Source organism: Psammomys obesus, unplaced genomic scaffold, assembly GCF_907164565.1.
Source record: "Psammomys obesus unplaced genomic scaffold, mPsaObe1.curated_primary_1811, whole genome shotgun sequence".
Lineage (NCBI taxonomy): Eukaryota > Metazoa > Chordata > Mammalia > Rodentia > Muridae > Psammomys > Psammomys obesus.
The window spans coordinates 5669283-5689453 of NW_026590062.1; the positions used below are offsets into that span (position 1 = coordinate 5669283).

A 20171-nucleotide genomic window follows, 5' to 3' on the forward strand; every position below is an offset into this window, starting at 1 on the left:
TGAAGCCTGGTCAAGGAAAGGGTTTCTAGGGGCGCTAATACTTCTCCAGGCATGCCTGAGCTGCCTGCTCTCCCACCTGTGAAAGGGCAGGAGAGGAGCCTGCTCCAGGACAGGACGCGTCATCAGGAACGCGTGAGGTCATGTACTTCGTTCGCAGAAGGGCCTGCGCTTTTAGGCTCTCAACTTACAAGTTATCACTTGCACAATGTTTGCTCTTAAGTGTTTCGTAAACATTAGCCCGTGGAACCCTCCCCCTCGCTCCCCACGCTGATAGCTGAGGGCCCACTACTGTCCCATTTGGCAGGAGAGCGAACAGTCAGTCATAAGTCGTCAGAAACTATTTTTTTTTTTTTTTTTAATTTCATTGACTGATTGTGGTGCTGGAGGTGGGACACAGCCTCATCCACGCTGGAAATCCTTTCGCCTCCTCCGTGTATAAAAGCATCTGTTGCAATGGAGTAACAAGCAAGAACCCACAGCTGGCTTAAGCTAGCCACGCAAACACCTGCTGGGTCCCAAATGCTGTCCACCTCCGTGAACCTCTGTACGGAGAGCAGCCACGCCCTTGGAGCCTCAGTTTCTGTTTTACACTTGTCTTGTCAATTACGTCTTTACTTACAGATCCGAACAAAACAGGTTTTGTTGATAGGTTGAAACTAGAAAAAAAGAATTACTGTAAGTGCTTCATGACTCGTGTGTGTCCTTTTGCCTTCATTTGATGCTTCCTAATCACCCAAAGCGACCCTTTCTTGGTGTCCTTTCTGCATGTAACTGCGTTGTCCTGCTGTGCTATTCCTCATGGGGGGGGGGGTGTCCTAATCCTTAGTGTGTGTGTGTGTGTGTCTGTGATATGTATATATGTATAACTGTGTTGTCCTGTTATGCTATTCCTCACGTATGGGTCCTAATCCATAGTGTGTGTGTGTGTGATATGTATATATTTATTACATATATATGTGTAAGTGGGTTCAGATAAGCAGGTAGAGAAACTCTTTTACCTCTTTATTCTTTATTTTTAAATAGCATCTGAGTAATCTTCCTACACTGGTTTTGACCTCACTCTCAGCCTAGACTGGCCTTGAATTTGTGAGTTTCTCCTCTGGAGCCTCCTGAGCAGGTTGGTCTAGACCCAGCACCACCAGGCTGGGTCTGTATTTTTATAATGAGTAATGATAGCTACCTAGACACACTATTCTCCAGGTGGGATGTTCTGAAACCGCAGATTCAGGAAGAACCATCTCTAGAACCCTCTGGTCCTCCATACCGCTGGGAGAAATGAATTTAGAAATCTTTTTTTTTTTTCTTTTGGTTTGGGGTTCCAGTCTTGGTGCTGTCCTCAACAGGTGGGTGAGTAGCTTGGCATGTGTCATTTTGGGAGACACCAGCTCTGCTTTTTTTATGGGTTGGGAGTGTCGAGGAAGAGGAATTTGGGGCACAAGCTGAAAAGTCATTTTGGTAAGGAACTATGCTTTCATGAGGCAGTTTACTGAAACTAACAATGCGGAGAAGGATCGCTCCTGTGTGTCCTTTGCTGCTGTGGGCTGCAGCAGCCGTGGTGGGAGATGTCCACAACATTGTGGTTATTATCATCACCCCACCTCTCAGGTGGAGAAGGAGGTGGAGAACTGGCCCTTACATACAGACGTGGTGTGGCCGAAGCCCTGGTGGAAAAGCTGATTGTTCTGAATCTTAGACCTGCACTGAGCGGGTGGACCCCTGGCTTTTTCTCCAGTAGGGAAAGAGCCCCTCTGTCTGGCATGATGTGTCCCCCAGTAACTGGGTGGCCTCAATGCAGTGCGGGATGAGCTCACTGTGCCAGGAGACTTACGCTGACGTCATGATTGGGCATAAACTGCAGCTGGGAGGGGCCGAGTGAGCCTGCAGCTAGTTGTGGGGAGAGTCACCCTGTGTGACGAACAGGGAGGAATCTGGCTCTGCCTGGGGTGGGGCAGGGGCCGGGGTGAGGCTCTTCAGTGGGCGGCATGGGGTGGGGCGGTGTGGTCCTCTGGCTGAGTGTGTGTGGATTTGGGTGGGCCTTGTGATTCGTGTTTACGTGCAGCTAGACTGTTTTGATTTATGGTTGAGTCTGTTCAGAGGACACGTTCTAAAGGCTTTCTCCTTCCTTCCTAGGCCTCTTTGCACAACCTCATTGAAGACTTCTAGAAGACCCTTCTGCCTGGAACCAGAAATGAAGGAAGCTTGAGCTTACATGGTGGCCTGCTCACCTCTCGCTCTCTCCCTCTCGCTCTCTGTTTCTCACCCCTTTCTCTCTCCCATCTCATGTAGCACAGGCAAACCTGGAGAGCTCCTTATACAGCAGATGGTGACCTTGAACTTTTGTCCCATCTTACCTCAACCTCTTCATTTTGCAGATGGAGAACCGAGGCACATGCTGACTTGCCCAACTCCGTGTGTCCTTAAGTGACAGAGCTGGGACTCCAACCTAGGCCTTTGGTTTTGACCTAGCTGTCATACTTAATGAAATTAGAGTTTCGGTTCACGTTTCCACAGAGCTGACCAGATCCTAGGTCAGCAGGTTTTCTGTTTGCTTGTGTGGGTCCATGTCTTCCTGTGTGGCTCAGGCAGGCCTGCAATTTGATCTCTTCCTGCCTTAGACCTCTTAGTGCTGGGGTGATAGCTCTGTGTCCACACACCCAGCTTCATTTTTATTCATCACCGTCCAGAGAGGTGAAGCCACCTCCTTCAGGTCATACAGCCAGTGAGATGCAGATCCCTTATAATCAGCACAAAGGGACGATAGTACCCAGGCCGTGCCCTGTGGTCCTCTGCACTACCTGGCATCCTTGCGTGGGTTTGTGCTGCACCCCTGAGTCAAGCCGGCTTCCTGCCTGGGAAAACTGAGAAGCAAGGCAGTTGCTACGCCTGCTGACCAAGCCACCTGTTGAGAAGTAAGATGCCGTGTGGGGAAAGTGATCGGGGCTGTCATCAACTGGCTGAAACCATGGGGTCAGGCTTGGAGAGGCTGCAGAGAGAAAGGAAGCTCTGGCTGGTTCTTCCAGAGAAGGAGAGACCCTGGGAGCGTGTGTGTGTGTGTGTGTGTGTGTGTGTGTGTGTGTGTGTATCTGAATATATAAGTGTGATGGTATATGCATATGAGTGTGTGTATATATATGTATCTGAGTGTATATACAAGTGTGCATTACGATTTTAGATCCCTGGACCCTGAGCAAATATCGTCTCCCCTGGCTGCCATCTACTTAAAAGGTTCACATGGGAAACACCACAGTTAATCTTCCAAAGAGACAGTACAGGGAGAAGGTGACATCATCCTGCATTCCAGAGACTGGGGCCCCTGGAGGCGGAAGCAGTGGGCTGTAGTCACACAGGTTTTGGCAGGACAATGGCCTGCAGCCATGTGTGTGTGTGTGTGTGTGTGTGTGTGTGTGTGTGTGTGTGTGTGTGCTTTATACAGGATTCCCCCTCTCCTGGGGCACCTGAGGCCCCTCCTCCCCATCCTCCCATTCCTTAACCTCAACATCATCGTCAGAGACTGAGGGAGGATCTCACAAAGGAACAGGTTTCTGGTGAGAGTTTTTCCTCCTGCTCCAGGGCTCAGGGGTCAGGGCTCTCTCAGGGTGGCTTCTGGGATTCTCCCACCTTCACTGAGATCCTCCGTCCAGGGAGACCTGTGCCTCTGTCTTCTCTCCCTTCACTTCCCCAGACCCTTTACAGCTGACACTAAAAGAATCCAGGGCACACCACACCTCAAGAGAGCAGCATGCTTGGGTGTCCTGTTCCCATCCAGCATTCTCAAGGGTGACATGCCAGGGGCTCAGCAGAGCCTCTGTGAGCAGCTGATGTTCTGATTCTGGTTTGCTCTGCCCTGCATAACATGTCCAAGTTGGAAATTTACTCAAATATCCATAATGGGTAGAAGGAATGGAAGGTTTCCAAGCAACCTCCATTTTACAGGTGAGGAAACTGAGGCTGATTTATGGGCTCTCAGTTCAAGTCTACAGAAATGTCAAGCCCAGATCTCTTGGTCTTCACATCAAAGCCATGCCACCTGCCCCACTCCCTGTGCCCAGACAGATCCCAGCCCTCCAATCCCAGCCACATCTAACAACCATAGTTGACCTTTAGATTGCCAACCCATCTCTTTCTCATTCTTGTAGGACCGCATTTTCTGGAACCTCTTCCAGTGGAACAAATGACACTAGGTACGCATTGAGATTGGGGAGCTGGGCAGTGGCCTGGGATGGGCCAGAATGTGTCCGTTACAGGCACGTGTCCCTAGTGTGAGGAAGCATCTCTTAGCTCCATGAGTAGAAGCACTCTGCCTTGTCTCCACTCATAGACACCGGGAAGCACTGGATATTCATGTACCCACCTTAATCTTGTTCTTAAGCCCCTCTTCCACGATGCTTAATAGTTACTCTCTGTCCTTATCTGCCTGTGCAACTGTGATAAAGCATGGACCAAAACCAACCTATGGAAGAAAGAGTTTACTTGGCTCACAGGTCACAGTCCATCACCAGGGGAAGCCACAGCAGGGACAACAATGGAGGCAGGAGCTGATGAAGAGGCCATGGAGGAACTCTTCTCACTGGCTTGCCCTCCTTGGCTGGCTCAGCCTTCTTTCTTTACAATCCAGTACCAGCAACCTGGCTAAGGTTGGCACCACCCACAGTAGGCTGTGCCCTCTCACATAAATCATTAATCAAAATATGCCCCACAGGCATACTCACAGGTCAGCACACTCAGCGTGTGACTGAATGTATGTGTGTGCATGTGCGTGCGTGCGTGCGTGCGTGTGTGTGTGTGTGTGTGTGTGTGTGTGTGTTGGGTTTGAGAGCTGAAGGAGAGTAAATGGCCGTATAGGAACTTAAAGAAACATGTTCAGATTTTGTCTGGTCTGCTGCCCTGAGTGACTGACTTAGCTTCTCTGATAATCTATCTAATCTCCCATAAGATGGAGATAATAATATCACCTGCTTTATTTTATGATTCAATAAAACAATAATTATTTCTGTGGTTTAGGGAGACCCATGTGTTTAGCATTGGTGCTGTTGACAAATGGTGGGTTCTTTGCAAGGTGGAGCCTAGTAGAAGGAAGTTATATCATGGCGGGCATGGCCATTCAGGAGCTTGGGCTGACTTTGTCCTGAGCTGGCTAAAGAACCAGATGGTGTTTGGAAAATGAGGAGAACCCAGCCCTAGGGAAGTGGCTGGCACACTGGAGTATGTATTATGGGAGCACCACTCCCAGGAGTCCAGCATCGGGGGTCTGTGGTGGTGCAGGTAATGTGGCTGAGCTACCACAGGTGAAGAAGCTGAATGTGGCCAGAATCACTGGAAGGACCCAGAGTCAAGAAGAGTCCCATCAAAGGCATGACTTGGATTTTAGACCTTGCCACCGGGAGGGTGATACGCCACTCAGAGAACACGTGAAGAGGAACAGAGAGAAGGGAGCATGGCCTGCTCGTTTCTCATTCATTCCTTTCTCCACAGCATGCTTAGGTGTGCAAACTATTAGCCTGAAGACTAGAGATGGAGGTGGAGGAGGGGGAAGCCCTTGGCTTTCATGAGTCTCAAGAAACAACCAAAAGGGGAATTAAAATGGTTTCAAGTACCAAAAAGCTTTGTGAAGGCAACATGAAAGATCGTGGTGAGAGTCTGAGTCTCTGCTGCCGAGTTTCCCTCGCTCTTGGTTCTCCAGCCACAGAGGTCTCCTGTTTCTCAAACAGAATAGTCAAGAATGTTCTCACCTGATTGTTTCCTCTGTCCCCACCTCCTGGAACAGTGTTCCCCAGCTCTCCTAACTTACTGAGATCTGTACTTGTATTTCTACTCAGAGGAACCTTCCTTAACCATTGACCACCACATTCTCACACACCTGCTGGTTTAGTTTTCTTCCTTGTACTTGCCACTAACTGAGAATTATATTTTCACATCTGATTCTGTGTTTACATGTTCCATGTCCCCTTCCGCCAGCATGGAGGTGGTAGGAGGGAGGAGGGAAGAGACTTTAATCTGATCTCTTGGGGCTGTGTCACCAGCACCTGGCAGATACTGTTTAACACAATGTGTTGTGTTTGTCGGAAGGCTTGTTTGTCAAGCATTTCCAGCTCCTCCTTCTGTGGTAGCTGGATTTTCTTCACGGTGGCCCAGTACCTACCAGAAACAACACAAGGGAACAGAGCTTGGTTTGGGTTCATGGTTCAGGGATACAGTTCACCATGGTGGTTGTCGTAGCTGTGGCTGGGACAGTGGAGGCACTCAGCAGCTGCTTCCTATAAGACCCATAACAGGAGGCTCAGAGAGCTCAGCAGGAAGTGGGTCTATCCCCTTGGGAACCCACTTCCTTCACTTAAACCCCTAAAGGCTTCAATAACTCCCCCTAACATCACTACCAGCTGGGGACTGTGTCTTCCAATGCATAAACCTGTGGGAATGCTTCATATTCAAATGCCTCACAACTCATTGAAATGCCAGTGCCGGTCACGGCATTTAACAGTCCAGGGTAACTGTTTGCTGTGATTATCAATCATAGTCATCACTTTTACAATGGATACAGATGAGACACAAACTTTTGTTCTTTGGGGTTCATTCATGACAGCAGTCTAACCTAGCTGGTTCTGGTGGATCACCTTTCCAATTGTGTCCCTCTGTGTGTGTTGGTATAGCTCCATTCGAAAGACCATTCTCAACAGGAATGCCCCTCACATGAAGGGTGATGCTTTCAGCCTCCTCGTTTTATCAGGTTTTGTCTGGCAAAGTGGTGCCCGTTCCTCACAGTTTGGGGCATTTATAATGCAAGCTGGCAGAGTCCCTTATGCAGAAGGTGGCTCTGAGCAATTTGGGAAGGGCAGAGGTGGGAGGTCTCTTACCAAAGGGCTCCTCCCCCCGAAGCCTCTGAGGGTAGAACAGGAGCTGGATTGGCCAGTTGGTGACCATGACACCAGGCAACTGCTTTGGAAATTTCTTTTTTGGGGACTGGGAGTGACAGCTCTTGGGAGTGTGCAGCCTGGGAAAGTTCTCAGAGTTTGTGTTTGGGGTGGGGCTAGGAGAGCCTGGGATAGTGTGTAGAGATGGAAAAGAATACCAACAAGATTGCTTTTTTGGGGGTGATAGCCCCAGTCACACCCTGGATGAGAATTAGCCTTGTCTGTGAACAACAACCATCAAAGGATGGCTCATGAAAACTAGAGACAAGCTGATTATTATTATTATTATTATTATTATTATTATTATTATTATTATTATTATTACTATTATTATACCATTGTCCAGTGCTGGTCTGATGCCCATGGAGTCCTGTGAGATCAAGACAAGTCCCTGGTCACATGTGTACAAGTTCCATTCCCCAGGCCACCTCATGGAACAGGGAGCCACTGACTTCCATCCACATTCTAGCTTGTGAGAAGATGAACAGGGCAATGAAAGAACATCTTGTAGGTTCCCGTGTAAAGATTCTGCCCATATCTGATTGGCTAAAATTAGTCACCTGACTGGAACTAACGTAGAGGGGGCTTCATTGTCTCCATTCTGAGTGGGAAGACTTTATTAACCAGGATGAAGAAGGAAGGGATACTGGGGGTGGGGGGGAGCATTGTAGAAATCATCACTATCCTAAGAGAGGGAAAATAATTTTGTCCAAGCACCCTAAAATTTTCCGTAAGCTAAGCTCTTTCAGAAAACAGGTGAGAAACTTGCAAACCCCTGTACTGATACCTTCACAGTAAACTTTGTTGAGAACTTCAAACGACTGAAAGGCTCTATAAAGTTCAAGTATTGGATGTCATGGATTCTCTTTGTTTAAGGTACCTTATTGTAGAAATAAAGGGTTGAGAAAGAGAGGTTGAGGAGAAACAGACACTCTCCCTTTCTTCTCTCTGTCTCTCCTCTTTCTCCCTCCCTCGCCCTTCTATGTGTATATGCTAGTTCCACCCTATTGTCCTTTTCATGTCTTTTATTGCAGGTGTGTGTGTGTGTGCATATGTGTATACACACACACACACACACACACACACACACACACACACACAGCCCAGAGGACAACCTTGGGTGTCATTCTTCAGCCTCTGTCCACCTGATTTTTTAAGACAGGATGAGGATCTGAACCTCACCAGCTAAGATAGGGTGGCTGGCCAGAAAGTCACATTGCATCCTCCTGTCTCCATCTCCCCAGTATTCTGACTACAAGCATACACCTGGCTTTGTATGTAGATGCTGTGGGTTGAACTTGGGCTCTCAGGCTTACCTGGCAAGGCTTACTGACCGAGCTCTCTCCCCAGCCCCCTTTTAGCCCCATTTCTGTTAGGCAACATGACTCTGTTTAATGTGGTTGGTATTACTCACTTCAGGTTTAGATGTGAGAGAGGCTATTGCCAAAGAGGGCCAGTGTTTGTTGTCATTTGAGAGAACATCGGACAAGTTTTTACAGCAGAGCAAAGAAAATCAAGGTGGAAAGAAAAGCCATAAGTGAGTCGACCAACTGCTGGTGGGCCCTGGCTATCCCGTCACGTGGAGTTGGACTCTTAGGGTGTGGTAAAGTAGAACTGTCGTTCCACCTTGATGGACAGGCACAAACAGCCCACAACAGCCCAGAATGACCCAGGTGGAAAGCTTTGATGGAATGCCAGGGGGTTGGGGAGTGCCAGAGAGAGCCAGGCTCTCTAGAAACTCTGGATTCTTCTGAGTGAGGAGACAGGTAGGAGTGTTTGCTTCCAGCCTAGGTGGCTTGAAGAAACTCCTTGTGAGCTTACCTAGGCCTTTGACCCGCCTGCTTCCCTTTCCTCAGCATCAGAGGGCCACGCTGAGTCAGTCACTGGCACCACTGAGTGCCTTGCCCACACCGCCTCCTCTGAGCTCCATGGTATGAGGTCAGAGAGCCACAATCATATCCACGTCTTCTTGATGCCGAAGTCTTCACTTCCAGCTGCTCCTTCTAAGATCTGTGTCATTCTGTAGCCCCAGGGTAGGTGTCCCTGCTATCTGTGTTCTTTTCTCTCTTTCCCAGGTGATTATTGGCATTGCTTGGTGGACATGTCACTATCTTGTTGCAGCCTTTCCACATACATGCACACACACACACAGACACACATACACACACACACACACACACACACACACACACACACACACCACAATATAAGTTAATCATCTTCAAAAAGGACAGGGTTTGGGAGGGAGCAGAGCTGGAAGCCAGGGGCAGACCAGGTCACTGACAGCCAGCTGAGTACCAGCCATAGCGTCCCTGCAGGGACAGGGAATGAATGAGGCAGGGAAGGCTCCTGCCCTCAGAAACCAGCACCAAACAGACAAGAGAAGTAGTCACAGGTAGCAGTAAGTATGAAGGAAGGAACACACCCGGGGAGAAAGGGGTGAGGATGGGAGTTGAGGGAAGGGGCTGACTTCAGGCAGGTGTAACCACTACCTCACCCCACCCCTTGCATGGTTACCCTGCTCCTCCCCTAGCCTCATCTCTGTTCCTGGCTCATTCCTACTCGGTACCCAGCATCCATCTAGAGGACACTTTCCTCACCCCTGTGATGTCTTGCTAGGCCCTCCACCTTCGCCCATCCTAACGCCCACTGGGTAGCTTTCTACCAGTGTTACCTAGAACCACTGTAACACACCAGTTTCTGCAACTATGAAATTGACATTAACCAAGCATCTACCTCCCGCAGGTGTGGTGGGGATGAGTATGTGGGTAACTTACATTGACATAAGTGGGGCTCCCAGATACCTGCCTGGCCCTTGATTGGCACCGTGGAGATGCTGGGTGGTCCTCTTGCTGGCTTTATGGTCACCATGTGTAAGCGTGTCCTTCACCCTAGAACACTGCTCAGCTCCGCAGTGTTGTGGGTGCTCTCTTCTTCAGGGTTTCTCTGCCCTGACTTCATACCGGAACAGCCCAGGGAGACTTCTAGAAGCACAGGGGCCTGGCATTCTTTCTCAGACACATGGTTCGTGAGGATTTTAATAGGGTTGGGACCCTCTGGTTTACTCCTCCATCTTTTAATAGGCTGAGTAGCTCGGTCCTAAAGAAAGGCTAGACTTGCTTAAATCGTCATGCTGCAATGGAGGGGCAGGAGTCTGGACTCCATCTCATGGGAGGTTTTGTTTTCCAACATTCCACCCACGTCTTGAATTGTTTCATCGATTCTACCCAGCAGAGAGGCTGCACGTATCTCCAGATCACCAGATACAGGCGTGCTGGAGTCTTGCTGCCTCTTCTGCTCCGGACTTGGGCAGCTGCCAAGCTGGTAAGGAAAGAAGACTCGGCAGAAGCAGGGTTCTTCCCTCTGCAGCCAGGACAGCTGGGACTACGGGGGGGGGGGGGGGGGGCGGGGAGGTAGAAGTAGGGGGGTGCGGGAGTAGGGCACCTGCCCAGATAAATCATTAGATAAACACGTGGATTCCGGTAACTGGGAGTCTGAGCAGGAGATAGGAAGGTGAAGGCCTCTCCATGATTCACGGAGAGGTGACTACATTAGTCACCGGGGCAGCCTCCTAAAGGCCACACTTTCTGAGAAGCCATCTTGTTGGAGCCATTTGCTGGGAGGTAGGGGTGGCGCAGTGGGAAATAGCTCTGCATTGGTGGGGCTCACACACTCAAAAAACAAGTTTTAAAAAATGCTCTTGGAGCCCTCAGACCGGGATCCAGATACCCACCAGTTATGTGAATTTGCCTCTGGAGCCTTAACTGTACCTTCCGTCAAATAGAGCACTCCAAAGTGTAGTTCAAAGGTCAGGTGACCATTAAGTCATTGATGGGTTTTAGTCTCTACAGGGCCTCAGCAAAGGGCACTGGGTACAGCTCCATAACCAGCTTATTTTGAAAGAATGAAATCATTGTGTGTGTGTGTGTGTGTGTGTGTGTGTGTGTGTGTGTGTGTGGAGGTGGTAATGGTGCAGATTTTGCTCAGACAGGCTATTCCATCCTCATGATTCCCAAGGCAGGTTTTCATTGGGAAAGACCCAGGATGAGTGGTGAGGATAACTGGTTCTCTCTCTGTGTGTCTGTGTGTAATAGTGACTCACATGCTATTTTGAAAAATGATGTTATGAGCATTTTAACCATAAGATTTTTAACCTGAGGCACAGGTGCCCTTGAAGGCTGGAGGATGCGACAACACTGGGATGGGAGTTTGGTTGTTTTCATTGTGCTCCCCACATCCCCGCAACCAAGCCCACCCATTTCCACCTCTCCCATGAGTGCTCTCAGCCTACCCAGGAGGGGAAGAGAGGTTTGCCCTAGGAACACCCCCAACCCCCTCCCCCAACCCTGTGCTCCAAGTTAGCGCCATTGTACTGAGGCCAGCACTCCCACTGCTTCACCACAGACTCACTCCTGGACATTTAATTTGCTCATTGACATTAGTCAAATGCTCTCCCCCCTTTCAGGTAATTAAAGAATGGATCCCCCATGTTCTTCTTTTGTTCCCATAGCAGCCCAGGGAAATGGGTGCTGCTAACCCATTCTGCAGTTCGGCAAACCAGTCACCTACAGGGTGACTGGACCCCCTGGACCCTTGTCCAGCGCTACGCAGCCAGCAGTAGAAGTGTCCTAGGTATTTAGGACCAAATAAAACCTTTGTCAGACCATGAAGCAAGAGGAAGAGCTATGGACAGTGGTTGGCAAGCTGGGATTCTGAGTCTGTTTATCTGAATCCTTGATTCTGGAGACTCTAGGATGCTCTCGGACAAGTGACTTTGTTTTTCTCCAAGCTTCAGTCTCTGTCTTGTTAGGAAGGAAGTCTAACATTAGGGCTGCAGAAGAAGACTAAGATGAGGTGTTCGAAGAGATGATTTGGAATAGGTTTCCTGGGGGAATGTGTAGATGCTGCCATCTGGGTAGCATGGGTATCAAAACCCAGGCTGAATAGGGGGTTCGATTGATAAATCACTTGCTTCACAAATGTGAGGAACTGAATTTGATGCCCAGGACCCACTTTAAAAAGGCTGGGCATGCTATCCCACAGATGTAACCTCAGCGATGGGGGAGGTACAATCAGGCTAATACCCGAGGCTCATTGGCCATCAGGGAAAGACTCCATCTCAAAAAGTAGTTGGTCAGCACCCGAAGAATGACAGCTGAAGTTATCCTTTGGCCTCTGGATGTGCGTCACACACTCACAAACTCACACAAAAGTTAAAACAACTTAAGTGCTTACAGGTCTGTTGGGGAAACTGAATAAATGCACTGAGCCATGTGTGTGTGTGTGTGTGTGTGTGTGTGTGTGTGTGTGTGACACAGCAGGTGGGCTTCGAGGGCTCCCTGTCACCCGTCTTCCTTCTCTGAACATCCTGCACACAGAAGACACTGAGCCACATACGAGAGCGCTATTCCATGGATCTTTAATTAGAACAGAGATGTGGCTCCTACACTGAAAACCTGGAAGTTCTGGGAAGGTTAGAGTGGGCTGTGGTTACTGTAACCCTGGGCAGAGGACAGGCTCCCAGGATGCTGGAGGACACAGCAGCATTCCCCCTTCTCTCTCCCTCCCTCTCATCCTCCTTCTCTCCTCCCCTCCCCCACAGGCAGACCTTCTGGGCAGATACTGCATGGTCAGACTGAGCTGGGATAGTTAGGGTCTTCTGCTTTGGGACTTTCCATCTGGGAAGTCCCAGCCCTTAATGTAGAGAAGTGGTTTTGAGATGCACCAAATCCCTTGAGTCAGTGGGGACAGAATCAGCTAGGTCCTTGGCTGTTGGCCACTTGAGGAAATAGCTTAGTGTTGAGAGAAAAAAAAGAAAGACCCAGTACAGAGTCCTTACAGCTTAGGTCCCCTATAAAAGACCCACTGATGGGGACAAAGGACACAGAGGCAGGCAGATGACACTTTTAGGAGTTGGGGTTGACATTTCCCTTCCATGGGCTCAGCTTTCTCATCTGGAAAGTGGCACCTTTATCACCGGCTTATCAGAATAATTTTAGAAGATACGACCTGACAACAGACAATGGTTAGAATCAGGACAGGGTAGAGCTACTTTGTCTTCCGCCATCATGACTCCCGGAAACTGGACTTGGAGAGTTTACACTGGACACAGAAGCCTTGGACTCAGGCTCTAAGACTCACATCACCTCGAGTCCCGCAACTCAGCTCTTCCAACTTTGCGCTACAGGGAAGAATAAGCCTTTTCCTTCCTTCCTTGGTGGACATCCTTCCAGCAAACAACACAGCCACAAAATCCCCAGGGTGGAGCCCACGGCATCGGAGTAGAGTTCTCTCCCCCTGCCCTCCCCAGAACATATTGGCCAAGTCCACTGTACAGATGATAAGACTGAGGCCCAAGACCCATTGCTTTTATTCCCCAGAGGAAGGGAAGCGCAAAGGAACGCTGCTGCTTTCTCTTTGGCTCGGCTTGTTATACACAACAAAAAATGGCTAGAGAAAAAGGATTCTCTGTGTTTTTTAAGTTGTGACTTTTTAATAGAAGTTGGTTTGTGTACAGGCATTTGAGTTCCTCGATTCATTTCCACCTACATGAGGTTTTCCGAAGATAACGAGTGTTTTGGTTCCATTTGAATTTAATTTGTATGACGGAAGCCTCTGTTTCTGACAGTTCCAACTCATCTGGTGAATCCAGCAATCGTTACCTGGGTGATAATACCCCACTACAGCAGCACCCAGAGCTGAGAGATGGACCAGTTTCCAGTAGCAACCCAGTGGGAGGGCTGCTCCCCCTCCCTTCCCAATACCACTCAATAAATAGAAAATAATAAATTATTAAATAAGCCGTGTCCTGAGGATAGGCTCACATCATGGTATTTACAGTGCAAAATGACAACTGCCAAAACAAAACAAAACAAAACAAAACCACTCACGAAAGAAAAACAAAGATGAACAATGCAACAACAAAAACCCCAATACACAGAGAGAAAAAAAAAAAAAAAACAGTTACAGATAGAAGATGGTGACCATGGTGTGAATGTCATCAGCTCATCAGTGCAGAACAGAGAATAGCCTTCTTTAAAGCCTTGCCGATGATGTGTCAGGCCGGAGAGTCTCTGTGGGCTGACCGGTGGAGAAGGGCATGCGTCATAGATGATCAAATCAAATTTTCTACTCAGCAGAGGGGAAGCCAAGGTGAGACTATTAGCCATGAGACTATTCAGAACAAGGGAATCTAGCAGAGGGCTGAGGGTGAGGCTCCTTTGCTACAGCCTTGCTGAGTGTGCATGAGGATTTCACCCTCAGTGAAAAAGAAAAACACAGAAAAAGAAAAACACGGCATCAGAAAAAAAAAGCTGCAAGTTGGCCTTGAGAAAGACATAACTCATTGCTTTTTTCAACCTTTGGTAGCACCCCAAATTTGTACTTCTTTAAGCAAACCCTTTCGGGTCTGAGAAATGTAGGGATAGGACTCTCTGAGACCGAGACCCAAGGTCAAGGAGCTTTGGGTAACATGCTGCTTAACCTCAGTCTATACTCTCTTCCCATTTTTGATGTTGGTGGTTGAACTAAATCCTCACCCTGAACGGCCTTGGTAACACAGAGTGCTACCCACTGTATAAGCATAGCTACGAACCACTTTCAAGAGCTCTTATTCCCTAGAGACAGAAAGTAACGAGGGTAAAGTGGGTAGATATACCTGGGTTTAGTGGTTCTGGTTAACCAAGGCTATCAGTGTCCTGGAAAGAATTCTATGTTTGCTTGGAAAGAAAAGCAGGAATGGGAAAGAGAGAGATGGAGGAGGAGGAGGAATAGGAAGAGGAGGATTATAAGGAAGAGAGTGGATTGTTTAGAGGTATCTAAACAATCTTCTGAAAACTAGTCCCAAGGGAAGACTATCCCCTTGCTTGGGTTAAAACATGACAGCCACATTGATGGGGACATCCAGGGGTGTGGTGGGGAATCTACAGGACCAGGCAAGCTGGCACCTACGAGGCTGTGGAGAATGGCTTCAGAAAGGGCAAGAGCTCTCTGTAGCCAGCAGCCAGAAAGTCACTGCCAGTTGGCCAGGAAGGCAGGACTGATAAATGTCTCCAGGTCCGAGATCCCAGACTGAGTTTAGAAATGACCTTTTTGGGGTGACATCTGGCTGTCCCTTCCATCTGTATCTTTATTTTCTAATTTCAGAAGCAGCTTTGTGCTATCCTCAATGGAACAGCGAAAGGAGGTTTGGTTTGGGTTGTGGGTCCCCCCCCCATGGCTCATGCCCTCGTCACAAAACAGTGCTTGTCTACTGCAGGAAAACACAAAGCAGGGATGCTTTCCAATCTCAAAAGCTGAGAGCTGGGGGGAGGAGCTAGATACCCGGAGGAGAAGCAGTGTAGCTTACACAAAACGGCCCACTTTTGCTCACAGGAAGACGTGAATGCCTTCCGCTGACATCAAGTTGAGCACAATGTCTTCCCTAGGCTAGCCCATTCCTACCTTTCTTTCCAGATGTCAGAGCATCAGTCAAACCTCATGAGGCTGACACCTTGTCCGAAAGAACCATGCCAGTATGAAACCATTCTTACCCACATGGTTCCCCAATCACAAGGGATGGCTCTATTATGCATGCCACCGAAGACTGGCCATCCGCCCAAGACATGGCACTTGCAGTCACTCAGCGAGTCCTTCATGGCTTTTAAAATTTTGTGTAGCTTTTCTCTAAATGCTAATGTCAGGCTCTCGCCCTGGACTTAGGTTCATGAGCTCTGTGGCTGACCTCATCTTTCTGATACTGCAGATCAGCGGGTGTACAAGCCTGAGCCTCACTGGCATCAAGTTGAACAATAAACCTTGGGACTCATGCTCTTCTGGTTCAGTTTCAGGATGCTCAGGTCTTAGAGCATTCATGGGAAAGACCCAGATGCCTCTGGCCTCTCCGGGTGTAACCATAGCAACGAGATTTTTTTTTAAAATGCACAAATAATTTAGAAGACCATCCTGCCAAATACACACATGATCACACATCATGATACACAATCTCTCTCTCTGAATAAATAAATAAATAAATAAATACTGCTAATGACGAGAAAGGGAGCGCATCACATAAATAATAAATAAATAAAAATAAATAAATTGAATAAATAAAAAAGTTTGCTAGGAGCCCCAGGCCAAATAGTCCCCGAGAGTGGTTTGAATGAAGATAGTCCGTGTCTTCCCGACATGCTTTCCCGTCTTCACAAGCTGAGGAGGTTTGGTGGCTCCTGGAAGCCTTTGTCTCCATGACAGAGATGCAGCTCCTTTGGCATCCTGGGTGGGGACGAGGGTTATTTACAGTTGCTGTACATGCCTTCCCAGGGCACCTACTCCTGTGCCAGGCACCTGCAACCTGGCCTTTCGTGCTTTCAACATAGGCATCCACGAGTCTTGTTGGGCAGAGTTAAAAGCCATGGTGGGAAAGCCAGTGTGGCCACTGATCCCCCATTCCTCTCCTACTGGATGAAGAACTCCACTGGTGCTCATTGGAGCTCCAGGCACCGTGATAGGTTAGAGACTATTGTTGTAGAAAGATCACTGCTTTTAAGATGGGAGTTCCCCCACCCCCAATGTTTATCTTGGAGCATGAGGGATAAATAGTGTCGCCTGTCCTTGCATCCATGGTGTTTCACTGTCCACAGATGGGAAAGAACCTTTTCCCCGTGTGCCCTGGCCTGCTCAGCTGTTGTCATCACAAACTTGACACCCACAGGCTCTGGAAAGCCAGACAGCTGGTGAGGAGGGATGCCCACGGGTTTATTTTAAGGACCATCTCTCTCACCTGCCCGTTCCCAATATCTTCTGCAGACAAAGCACCTCATGGAATGTGTGTGTCAGAGGGCAGCTTACCCTTGCTGGCCAGCCCGGGCCGGAGGAAGGTAGGATGAGGGCACTTCCCTAAGTGTGATTGGACTTCCCTAAGCTGACAGCAAACTCAGAAGCTATCAGGGGGCCATGACAGGGACCCCTCAAGTTCCTCTGTCACAGGCTCTCCGGACTTGAGTCCCCCTCCTCCCCCCACAACAGTGAGTTACATGCAGTGTCCTATCCTGGCAAAATTCCTGAGAGGCAAGGAGAGTGGTCTTCATGTGGGACAGCAGGTGCCAGGCTATGCTTGGCAGAATCCAGGGTGTGGCAGTCTGGGCAATGTGGAGGGGGCTGGCAGGCGCCAACTGGAGGGCAAGGGCAGACTGGCTGGCGCTGGGGGCTGGCTGCTAGCCACAGCACTGGGAATGCTCTGCAGATGGTCCCGTGGAATCACACTGGTGCCAGCTAACTGGGGATGAGGCAAACTTGGGAACTGGGGCTGTAGCCCAAGGTATGCTGACTGTTTGACTGTCTCCTTATCCCTGTGGGGTCACAGGGCCCTGTATGAGGGCCTCCACAGAGCTGGAAGGTGCTGGGCTCCCTTCTCTGACCATGCTGACATACTAGGAGGGGGATGACGCATAGGTATAACTAGAGAGCCCATTTCCAGTCTTGCCCTGGACACTAGCAACGCTAACCTTCCCTGCTCTTGTCTCACCTCTCTCGGACCCAGGAGCTGGAGGCAAAAGCTCCAAGATCTTGTCTTGGGCTTCAACCACCCTTGGTCTCCTCTCTTCCCAACACTGGGTCCGAAATGCGCAGCCATGAGATAGAATGAAGGGAGAAGGAGGGCAGAATATCACGAAATATTCTGTGAGTGGTGGGTGAGTGGACCAGAGTTGTCTCTGCATATCTTCGCACTTTTGAGTCATGGATCGTACCTTCCCACAGGTGGCCCTTTCCCTCCGCCCAGGTGAGCCCCGGGATGGTACTGGTGGAGAGGCTCCTCTGCAGCTTGGCAAAGGAATAGAAGTCCCTGTATCTCATCCCACCTTCCCAGGAAAGCATGGAAGACAGGAGCCAGGAGTATTCTGTATCTGTCACCAGGGAGACGGTATGAAGGTCAGGTAGTAAAGGAGACTGGCAGAGAGTACAGAGAGGTCCTCCCGGTGGGCAGCTGGATCGAGGGAGGGCCTTTGCCTAGCGCCTCGTGCTGGCATAGCTTTCTGCTGAGCTGTAGCTCAGGCTCCGACTCCGACTGCGGCTCCGGGAGCCCAAGCTGAGGCTGCGGGAGCTGGAGCTGCGGCTGGTCCGCGTCCTGCTCCGGGTCTGGCTCCGGCTGCGGCTCCGACTGGGACTACGACTCCTGGAGTAACTGCGGCTGGCCGAGCGGCTGCTGCTGCTGCTGTACCAGGAGGAGGCGCTGCTGAGGCTGCTGGAGGAGGAGGGGCTGGGTCGGTAGTAGGGGATGGGGCGTTTGCGGGCACTGCAGAGACCAGAGATAGGAAGCATGAGGGCTCAGCAACCAGGGAGCCCCAGGGAAAGGAATGTCGTTCTATCCCTAAGTCTCTTAGGGGGAAAAAAGCAAATCAGAAAAACCCCAAACCCCAACAAAATAACAAACTCCTCCATCTCTTCTTATCTCATAGTTAAGAGATCAAAGAGAAAGCCTGGCTTAGTGCTTCTCTATTCCTGAAAAAGCAATAATGCCACTAAAAAAGGGGGAAAATATCAACAAATCAGGCCTGGGGCTCAGAGTTTGCAGCCTGCAACAGTGTCTGCATCGACGCTTTAACTGAAGTTTTGTTTTGCTATTTTTACTTTTTTTTTTTTTTTTTTTTTTTTTTTTTTTTTTTTTTTTTTTTTTTACTGGAAACTTCTATTTCTAGTAGGTTCTATTTCTAGGAGGGCAAGGCCGGCTTTCCACTTACTGTAACACATCATTGCACATAGGCCCACATACGTGCATGGTGGGGAAGCATGATGAAAAAGGGCGCATTGATTTTAAGAAAATGAAACACATCCATGATCGGTCAGCCAGCAGCGTGGACAACCATCCGGTGACGAGGATGCTCATGGGTGACCGGATTCCGGAACTATTTGGGCAGGCAACTCCATCCACCACCCTGGGCCCCTGCCCTTGTTCTGTGTACTCTGGGAGAGGCTACAATGGGCTTCCAGGATCCCTGTGGGTCTCTGGGGTGAGAGAGATGTCTGGGAAGATAACCTAGCTTGGAGGGAGGGGTGGCATCCAGCCACTCTTCCAGCTCTTAGGGCCTGAGAAATTCAATTTCTCTCCCAGCCTCTGCACTCTCTGCCAACAGCTTTTCTCCTCAGAGACCTTAGCTGTCACAGGTCACATCTTCCATTTTTTTTTCCCTGACTATTCAGTCAATAATGATAGAACACAGTGTGTCCCGAGTTTAGATTTACAAAGCGAGGCCACGTCCCTGCATCCACATGACACTCCTGGGAGTTATGCCGAGTTGTGTGGGTGAGGAAATGGCCTGGAGGAGAGGCAGAGACTCTAGGTTCCCTGGGGAACCTGGTTGGAACTCAAAATCTGGTGATGTTCCCTTTACTCATTTAAGTCCTTGGGAATCCCAGTAATATTATTTGCACTATCTGAACTTGGTTCAAGGTATCGGTATCATCGAGAGTAGTTGAATTTTAACCTGGCATCTGAGAATGCTAATGAGAAGTACGATGTCCACTGAGGTGGTGCTTCTCCATCAGGACAATGCGTTGCCCTGCCCTGGCGTGGCCTGAGTCCCCATTCCCTGGCCTCTCCTCTTAGCTCACCAGCTCTAGCTGGGTCCCTAGCCTCCAGGACACCCCCTAGGCTACACAGTACCCCTCAAATTGGCCATTGTTTTTTCTCCAGTCTCCAGCTCTGTCCACAGGCTGTTCAGGTCCCTTCCCCACTGCATGCCTAGCAGACTGGAAACTCCATGAAGATTCCAAACTAGGGAAAGGCTTTGAACCCCCAAACACCATTTCAGTGGTTGGAAAGGACATTATGGAGCCCCACCCCCATCCTTAAATCCAAGTCTCAGGGATGCAAAAGAAGATTTAGCCAGCCCCCAGCGCCTGTATGGGTATACCTGCAGCGGGGAGAAGCTTGGCAGCAGGCGATCTCTGCCCTCCTGTCTCACCTGGTTATTCTCCGGGCCTCCAGGTGACTTGGGGAGTCTCTCCGGCGCTTCCTCATTGGCGAGTAGGACCTTCGCCTCCTGCGCGCTCGCTCTCGGGGCTGCGGTTCCTTCTCCCCATACTTGGGGTCCCGTTCCCTGAAGGGGTGCAGGTTACTAGGTAAGGAGAGCTGGGCTGGTTGTTCTGAAAGTGCCTGCCTGCACTTCTAAGTGAGCTAAGTGAGACTCTTAGCTCTCCCTGCCACCCCACTGAGGCTGGGCTTTCCCAAGGGCCGCAGAGAAGACAGAGAAAGGAAGATGGCCTTTGAAAGAATCTGCTTAGGTG

The 20171-nt window shown here is 49.5% G+C and overlaps 1 protein-coding gene across 1 annotated transcript in view; it reads right to left on the bottom strand.

The window, feature by feature from the left end:
- Positions 1-13379: 13379 nt before the first annotated feature.
- Positions 13380-20171, bottom strand: part of Srrm4 (serine/arginine repetitive matrix 4) — a 147672-nt gene continuing 140880 nt past the window's right edge. The window contains exons 12-13 of the mRNA XM_055606323.1: positions 19850-19984; positions 13380-18180 (exon numbers count right to left, since the gene is read on the bottom strand). Coding sequence (XP_055462298.1) covers positions 17895-18180; positions 19850-19984 — 421 coding nt within the window. The 3' untranslated portion in view covers positions 13380-17894. The remainder of the gene's footprint in view (positions 18181-19849; positions 19985-20171) is intronic.